The 9,291-nt window shown below is 43.6% G+C and overlaps 1 protein-coding gene across 2 annotated transcripts; it reads right to left on the bottom strand.

The window, feature by feature from the left end:
• Positions 1–973: 973 nt before the first annotated feature.
• Positions 974–8,007, bottom strand: Btf3 (basic transcription factor 3). 2 transcript variants are annotated; one of them, XM_059276459.1, is made up of 6 exons: positions 7,874–8,007; positions 7,213–7,281; positions 4,663–4,776; positions 4,190–4,391; positions 2,068–2,124; positions 974–1,277 (listed from the first exon to the last, which is right to left on the bottom strand). In XM_059276459.1, the coding sequence occupies exons 2-6, from the start codon at positions 7,279–7,281 to the stop codon at positions 1,231–1,233; spliced, it is 489 nt and encodes a 162-aa protein (XP_059132442.1). In that variant the 5' UTR covers positions 7,874–8,007; the 3' UTR covers positions 974–1,230. The 2 variants fall into 2 exon arrangements, with proteins under 2 accessions (XP_059132442.1, XP_059132441.1); XM_059276458.1 differs by lacking the exon at positions 7,874–8,007 and adding an exon at positions 7,631–7,867.
• Between the last annotated feature and the right edge of the window lie 1,284 nt (positions 8,008–9,291).

Below are 9,291 nucleotides of genomic sequence, written 5' to 3'. Positions count from 1 at the left end.
AGTTCCACCTTCCCATTTGGCACAACTAACTCTGCACAGCAATTCTGGAATGCAGCTGTACAGCACTTTAAAGGGGGAAGTGTGAACCACAGTATACATTTAAAACGATTTTACAGTAAAGGCAATTCTCAGCTCTCCTGTGTGCACGAAAGCTGAGCAGCTGCGGGAACTTGCTGGGGATGATGGAACTGGTCAATATTCCGATTATGGTGGCAGTTATAGCGTACGTTAACAAAGAGCCTTGGAAATTAGTAACTGAAAGTATCAGGTTATACATACAAAATGGAGGTACTAGTTCACACCTCTTAAAATGTGTTAACTGAAATCCAGGGCTGGAGAGAAGGCTCAGCAGTTAAGAGCGCTTACTGCTCTTCCAGAAGACCCAGGTTCCATTCCCAGCACCCACATACACAGAGCCTCACAACCATGTATATAAGTAAGCTCAGTTCAGGGATCCAATACCCTCTTCTGACCTCTGCAGATGCCAGGCATGAACATGGTGCACAGAAAGATACATACACACACACACACAAAAAAAACTTTAAAAAGAGATGCGCCGGGCGGTGGTGATGCACGCCTTTAACCTCAGCACTCAGGAGGCAGAGCCAGGTGAATCTCTGAGTTCGAGGCCAGCCTGGTCTACAGAAGGAGTTCCAGGAAAGGCACAAAGCTACACAGAGAAACTGTCTCGAAAAACAAAAACAAAAAGATGCATAAAGACATTATATACTTACAATAAACACCACCAAGAGAAAAAGCACCCTGGTTTACCCCCAGAATCCTGTCCACTTAGCACATCCACCACACAGAGCGTGGAAGCCCTCGGGGTTGGTGAAGAAGCAACTCTCCAACACTTTCATACCAATTGTTGAATTTTCACCAAATGTTATCAGTATGACCACACCATGACCAACTTTCTACAGACAACTGCTCACTATGTATAGATCAGTGTCAAAAAAATAAACAAACCATATACTAGGCAAAGAATTTTATTAACCCTTTTCCAAACTTTATTCCCAGGCTTCTTCAGCTTAATTTGCTGCAAAGAATGAATTGTGTTTAAGCAAAAACTGAAAGAGCTGCGGTGTCCAAGGGGCTCGGGCTTAAAAATATTAGCGATCTAGATTTTATCAGATCCATAAAGAAAAGAATTTTAAAAAGCAGTCATGATATAAAATAGCAGCTCCTGTAACTTCTGCAGGTGTCACCGTCTTCAGAAGTCGCCTCAGTTTAGTTTGCCTCGTTCTTAGACGCCTCATCAAAATTCTCCACCAGATCTAAAAAAGAATCAAACAGTTATCCTGGAAAAAAGAAAGCCAATTCTACAAAATAACGCATATTTGTGGAAATGATCTCACATTTAAGCTTGTCACCTCCAATGAGACCACTTTGGTAGGTAAGTGTGGTCTGGCAAGCTGACAGAGAGCATCATGCTTAAGAATCTAATCCATGGGTGGGAGATTTAGCTCAGTGGTAGAGTGCTTGCCTAGCAAGCGCAAGGCCCTGGGTTCGATCCTCAGCTCCAAAAAAAAGCAATCTAATCTGTTTATCACTCATCCTCCCTTCCTCAGTTAAGAACCAACTACAATTCACTGATCAACAGAACAGAACTAAAGACTACCATGACATGATCTGAGTCTCTCCAAGGTTTCAAGGATATTTGTCAAAAGTGGAAAATTGTATGCATTTTTTGATGCTTCCACAGGACATAAACTCAACATAATTCAGTTGGACAAGGTGTCACAAGTCTGTAATCCCAACACTCAAGAGGCTGAGTCAGGTTCTCAAATTTGAGCTACATACTGAAACAATGTTTCAAACAAACTATATAAAAAAGAAAAACACTGCTAACCAAGTTACTCTGCCTCTTTAGACTATCCACACCAAGATATTTAAATTTCTCCATGCTTTTTAATAAACCAGCATGTTTCAAAGTAGCTTCAGTTCTTAAGTGAGGGTCCTGTCCCTGTTTCCCCACATTCACTGGCTTAAACTCACCACCACCATCCTGGCATTTTTTTCCTGCAGCAAAGATTCATTTTTCTCCCTTGTCAAAGTGATTCTTACCTGGGACTTCATCATCATCATCTTCTCCAGTAGCAAGTGGTGCTTTTCCATCCACAGCTGTGAAAGAAAAATGATAATGTAACCAGCCCATTTCTTTAGATCAATAAACACCAACCAAGTTACAACTTACATTCACAATGGCAAGTGGTTTCACCTATAGTACCATTAACATGAAATTTTGATGGGCACAAATGACCAGAACACAGGTGACAGTAACTCGGTACAGTGAGAGTAGGGAATGCTCAGGGTATAGATAAAACCACACACCAAATTATGGTCAGGCTTATTTTGGGAAGCAAAAGAAGAGGCCAGCAAGTTCCCTAAATATTCTGTGCACGGAATAAAGCCCAATAAATACTGAAATAAATAATTCAAAAAATTAACTCAAATGTGGTGACATCACAGCTATCAACCACAAAACTTCAAATGCAAAGGCAAGACTATAGTGAACTCCAGGCCAGCCAGGGCTACATGGAGAGACCTATCTCAAAAAGCCAAAAATGGAAGAACAAACAAAAAGGCCAAATTTAAAGCGTCTTTGAACTGTTAAATATCCATTGTTCCTCTTTTCTTCCCCTTTCCCTTTTGAGATACTATGAACTGAACTCAGGGCCTTGAATAAGCTAGCAAGAACTCTACCACCCAGCTTATTTTTAATAAACAAATAAGACAGTTTAATCTGCCCAGGCCTTCAACACATAAAACATTTCCACTTTGTAATGCTCCTATTTCAGCCTCCTCCGTGGCTGGCATTACAGTCATGGGCCATCACACCCAGACCACTTTCATCAAACAGAAAGGAGAGTTCCAAGAGCCAACAGTTCTAACCTGCACAGCCATCAGTGGAATTTCAAAAGCTGATCTTGAAGTTCAAGATGGCCTAAAACATTTTGATGCCCCCCCCAATAAAAGTATAAAATGAGTCAGCATCTAACAAACAGCTGAGGAGATATCAAGCCACTGAATAAACTTCTTTACTTGCTTCTGCATTCATATTCTTAATTTTTAAGCCAAAACATGGAGCATGAAGTTGTCACGCCACCTATGATAGCTAATCTTGGTTAATTTGACACCCAGGGGGAAGAAGGAACCACAAATGAGGAATTGCTTCCATCAGATCAGCCTAGTGGCATGCCTGTGGGGCATTTTCTTCATTGCTAATGGATGGAAGAGGGACCAGCCCATTGTACATTAGTGCCATCTCTGGGCAGGTTGGCCTGATATAAAAAAGCCCGTCTAGGGCTAAATGGTCAGCCCTGAAAACATACATATAAGCAGGTATATTTAGGAATGTATACGTATACATATATCCATATAACAATGAAAAAAGGCTATGAATTTGAGCCTGAGAATGAGTCACTATAGCAGCATTCCTCCATGGTTTTTGCCCCAAGCTCCTGCCTTGCCTTCCTTTGAGATGAACTGTAAAGTGCAATGAAAAAAAAAATAATTCCTTTCTCCACAAGCTGCTTTTGGTCATGGTGTTTACTGCAACAGAAATCAAAAGAGAACACAGCCTGATGTACATGTAAGTCAATTAGGCTATAGCCTGCCCTAAACAAAATCCCCAATCAAACTATAATTTGAAACACCAAAATATTGGCAGCTATCATTGACATCAACAATAATTTATTATGTGTTTATAAATAATTAAGAGACCCCCCCCCCCAAGAAATCACCAAACACAACGATTATAAATAAGAAAACGGAATGTTGTTTTTCTGAGACAGCATGTCTGTAGCCCAGGCTGGTCCTGAACCCTATTATTCTCTCTAGTTACCAAGTGTGGGTCACCATGCCCAGCCTGTCAATTCTCAACTACCAGCAAACCCCAAAATTATCAGTTTTTCATCTCTAACAAATAAAGATAAAAGTTTTTGGTATGATTCAAAGCTAGTAAGCGGGTAAAAAGTAAACAGCCACTAAATCAAGTATAATGATGACAGAAAACTAGACACATTGCTATAGTGTCTGGTGTACGGAAACACAAATACATAAAAACAATTAAAGGGGTGTTTGTTATTCCTTTAGGTAAATAAGCTGATATTCTACATCTAAAGACATTCTCAGCAATTCTGAGGCCCGAGATCACACAAATGTGACTCTGAGGATGGATACTCACATTGTTTGGGCAGAGCTTCAGCCAGTCTCCTTAGACTAGTCAGACTGTCCGCTCCAAGCTGGTTTAGGATGCTGGGAAGCATTTCTGTCAGCTGCTTTGTCTCAGCGTGGCCTGTAATGGTGAAGGTGTTTGCTGCCAGAGACGCCTGAACTTTAGGGTTGTTAAAATGGATCACTGTTCCTTGGTTTGTAAACATGTTCACCTATAAGAAAGAAAATACGATTATTATAAGTAACAGTCACCAAAGATTCTTTTAAAAATCAATGTTTTTATTAAACTAAAATCTATCTCTGAGGTTTCCCCCTTTGAAGTACAGGTGACAATTTCCCTGGAAATAGCTTTCTGGCTTCCCAATCTCCTCGACACTCAAACATCTAATGGGGCATAGACTACACTGACAACAGCAGGGGCAAGATAATTACTTAATGTACGACCATTAAAACTTTCCCGTCACATCAGGCTTTGACACTGACCTCTTCAATACCAGAGATATTGTTCACTCCTAACTTCTTTAAGGAGAACTGCAGTTTTTTATCGTCTGCTGTGGCTGTTCTGTGAACCACCTTCTTCTTTCTGCGTGCAGTGCCCTGGTAGGAGGAAAAGGGCAGGCAGTAACGTTTACACCACAGCAGTCTATCCCAATTCTTTTCAGATCTTTGCTTCTGTACAAGAGTACCCAGATGGAACATGGTGACACACATCTTTAGTCCCGGTGCTCAGGAAGAAGAGGCAGAGGCAGATAGACCTCTGAGTTTGAGGCTAGCCTAGTTCACATGAAGTGTTTCAGACAAACCAGGGAAAAACAGTGAGGCCAGGTTCAAATAAAAAACAAATACATAATAAAATTAAAAAATAGTTACTGAACTCACACACTATGAAGTTAAAAAGGCAGGTTAAGATGCAAGTACGGGAAAGGAAAGGCTTATGAATTCTTCATAAGCACTAGTTTGTCAGATACAAAATATCTTTTACAAGTCCTAATATTTTAAGTCTTTTAAAAAGTGATCAGAGGTGGCAAGTGCCAACCTAAACAAAACCTAAATCAAGACCTTAATTCTCACAGATGGGATAGTAAACAAAATAACCAACGAATCTGTATACAGCTGTCTACTACAGCCAAGAGTAGAAAGCTAAAGTTCTTAACCCACAGAGATCTTCCCAGCCAAATAAACCTCTTTGAGGTTCTTAAGGGAGAACAGGCTACCCCTCTTCCCGGTATCGCTCAGCTCCCTCCCTAGTGCATGTTTCTACTTTTCCCCAGGTAAGAGGCTCTTCTTTATCATCCAACTGAGGACTTCCACAAGCATCACTGTCTTTCCTACTTTATTTCTTAAGTTATTCTTACTCATTTTCAAAATCCCGTTCAAGCTACTTTCCCATCTGTGTCTTCAAAGCCTCAACTCTGCACTAACTGTAGGCACTCCCAACTGTACAGTCTGAAAAGACTTCTATAACACTAAGTACAATACCAACAGGAAAAGATTAGATTCTAAAATACAGGCCACCACCTATAGATTTCACAAATGTAGAATTCACTACGTTTACATAAAGAATTGTTTTTCCATTAGACACTGGAAATGGTCTTGAATAATATTCCCCTAAAAGTATGTAACTCTAACACTGCTTTTCTCTAAGTTTTTTCAAAACTCACCGATACTGTAAGGTTTCTGAAAAGGTACAGAAAAATGCTCCCACATTATGACTGGAAACATTTTGTCTTGGCTGGGAAAATACTAGATACAAAGTCTCCTCTATCAGATTAACTTGGAAGGCTTTCATTTTCCCTGGAGATGCCCCTCCAAGTTAAAGCCTAGTGATTAGAGAAACAACTTGCACACAAGCACATTACTCCAAAAACTATCCTGAAAGAAACAGGCCCCGCCTAGCACCTGAAGGCTACTGCCTTAAGGTAAAGGAATGGAAACTGAAGACTACAATTGTCAGCAAAGGCAAATCAGGAGGCTATTATGCTGGCCAAGTCCACTAACTTAGCAGAGCTGTGTCTTATTTAACCTATGTGCAGACTCTTCTCCTGAAGGTAAGTGTTTAAAGTCACTACAATTTAATAGGTAACACACTTGACCTATGGAAGCTCCTCAAGCTTTACCAAGTAAAGACAAGCTCTGATTCAACACGCTGCCACACCTTGTCAAACACCAGGAATGTGCTAACACAACACACGAAACCGGGAGATCTTCCTCTGGAGTGGACTTCAGATTATCGAACCAAACGCCAGGTTCAGTAAAGAGTCTCCATTAAGCTCAGTACCCACCAGGAGTAACCAATCAGCCAACATTTTCCTCCTCCCACCGTTGGATAATTACAAAAAAGACATGTGCTTGGGTAGTATTTTCCAATCTAACACCAACTGTTCCTGAATTCCAAAAATACACCAATTAAGGAAGGTATCCTCAAATACCCTGGAAAAGGACAATTACCTTGTTGAGCATTTAGTTCAGAAAGCATTGCAGAAGGTCTTAATTTACAAAAATAAAAGTAAGCATTATGCAGAACAAAAAAAAACAACACATTTGGTTAACTTATTTAAACAACAACAAAAGGGGGTGCTGGGAATGCAGTGCTCGTGTAGAGCTTGCCTAGTGTGTGCCTGTGGCTGATCTCCAGCACAGCTCAAAATAAAGGGGGGGGGGGACCAATTTTGTATAAGTCAAGGGTAAAGGATTTGGCAGAGAGGGAGGACACTTCCCCCCATTAATAAAATTAAATAAACTTTTCTCTTCAGTTTATATGCTGTAATCTTAAAACCACACAAATAAAGTAGCGTATTAAGTGTTATTTTCTTCTCTACTCAATTACCCCCCCCCCCATGTACAGCCTCCACGTCTCTTTGTATCTATCTCGTCTCCCTTGGATTTATGTGCTAGCTTTGCGAATTTCCCTTGCCAAGCAGAGTGACAAAACGACGTTGAGAAACGCAAGGGGAACTAAAAAAAAAAAACAAAAACAAAAACAAAAACAAAAACAAAAAACCAAAAACACAGACACACAAACAAAAAACTTACTTTTCCACCAATGCGCACTTGTGCCTGAAGTTTGGCCAGTTTCTCCTGGTTCATGATCGTTTCTTTCATCTACAAAGAGAGGAAATCCTCAGCAGAGAACGGTCGGGCTCCCTCCATTCCAACGCTCGTTATTCCCCAAGACGCCCGCCGGAGAACGGCCTCCGCGGGCTGCGGCCCGGATCCCAAATCCACCCTCCCAAGCTCTCCCCAGTCGGCCCGGTGCGAGCCGGGTGAGGCCAGGCACTGTCGCCCCTCCCCGCCACTTCCCCCTTTCCAGGCCCACACTCGGGCTCCCCCCCTCTCCACCCGCTTCCCCCCCAGCCCGCCCGCCCGCCCGCCCGCCCGCCCGCGGCCCCGGCCGGCCTCGGCCTAGCCAGGGCCTGCCCGGCCCGGCCACTCTCCGCAGGCCTCGCGGTACCTGAGGCTCCTGTCCTCGGGTTCCGCCGAGAGGTGGAGGAAGAGACGGCGTCGCCTCGCCCCCGGGGCAGCCGCCCCTGGCTCGCCCTCGCCCCCGAGAGTCAGCCTGAGCGGGAGCGCCTGTCCGTCGCATCGCCTTCCTCTCTCGCCTCAGCCCTGTCCCCTCCCTGGCTCGCTCCGGCCGGGCACGGCCCGCCCCCGCTCCCGTCCTCCTCCCCCGCCGGCGTCCACAGCCTTTTTGTACCTTGTCGGAGTGGAAATGGGGCCGCGCGGGGGACTAGGGTTCGCGCTCAGGGGGTCTCGGGCAGACCAGCTGAGATAAGGCGCACACACGCGGGGACGCAAGATGGCAGCTAGAGGGAGGCCGGAAGTGACGCGTCGCCACTTCCGCCGGAACTCAGGGAGCGGGCTCGGCGTCTCTGCGCACGCGCAGCCGAGTTCTCTCTCTCTCTCCCCCCCCCCCCCACGCGGCGAGGGTGCGGGTTCGGTGGGCTCCACGTTCTTTCTTTGCGTTTCGTGGCGGCCTGGGAGCTGCACCGGAGAGCGGTGAGCCGCGGACATGGCCCGTCGTCCCGGGAAAGGCTCCCTGCGGAGCTGTGGTTAAGTCTGTCTGCCCTGTGTCCACCCTGGGGCGTCCAGCTTTGTCCAGTAGGCAGCAATGTTCGCACAATGCTGGGTGTAAATAATAAAAAAAAGTAATAATAATAAAACTATCAAAATCAGGGAAGCTAGTGTTACTTTCCAAAATTAGGTGGCTTGTGTGATGTTGAAAGTCGCAATTAGGAATTTCTAGAAAGCGTGTTCAGAATTCACCCCGGAGCTCCACCCCTCAGAGCAATTCCATCCATTCAAGGTTGAAACAGAGTAACAAACTTCTAATCCCCTTAGCCCTCTACACTGCTACCGTAGCGGACCTATTTTCTCTCTAATAGCCGAACAGTTGACTCCTTGATTTCGAATCTGCGTGGATTTGACCACGAATCGTTCACAATGAAGCAAACTTTACCTTGAATCAATCAGAGACGAATTAGGGCCTGGTGTGCTTGGAGATAAAAGCATGGCTGTGAGTTAAAGTTTGCTGAACTCCAGTACAAATTGTATTTCATTGTGATTGTCTTTTTTTGTTGTTGTTGTTGTTGTGTGGTGGGTGTGATGGTTGTTTTTTAAAGTGTCTTGATAAGTACTCCTGGCTAGCCTGAAATTCACAGCTATCCTCCAGCCTCGTCTCCCCCATCCAGTGCTGGGACTGCAGCCCTGCAGCACCATTCCCAGACAAGTTTTAAGAAAACCTGAAAAACCACCTATGTGAGAAAAACAAAAAACGGAAGTTTAAGTGAAAGTTCTGTGTGGTCAGCCTTCTTGCAATCTTGAATACTCAGAAGTGAAAGTGTGTTAGAAATTTGAGAGAGAATACAGTTTATCTGAAAAACTTGTGTAAGTGCATACCCCTCTAGCTAAAATCAATTTTTTTCTTGGAAAACTTTTTTAGACAAAAGTTTATTGCAACAGTGATGAGTCATTAAGATTAGAAAGGACAACTAGGTTGCTTTGTAAAATAATTGTAACAGTTTTTTTTCTTGAAACAATGTTTCTTTTATCCAGATGGGTTAGTTTATCGCAGAAAACTGAGCTGGTTGTCTAGGCCATGTAGTTCCCCAGCCT

This window comes from Peromyscus eremicus, chromosome 11 (genome assembly GCF_949786415.1).
Source record: "Peromyscus eremicus chromosome 11, PerEre_H2_v1, whole genome shotgun sequence".
Taxonomy (NCBI): Eukaryota; Metazoa; Chordata; class Mammalia; order Rodentia; family Cricetidae; genus Peromyscus; species Peromyscus eremicus.
This window is presented reverse-complemented; position numbering and strand designations above follow the sequence as displayed.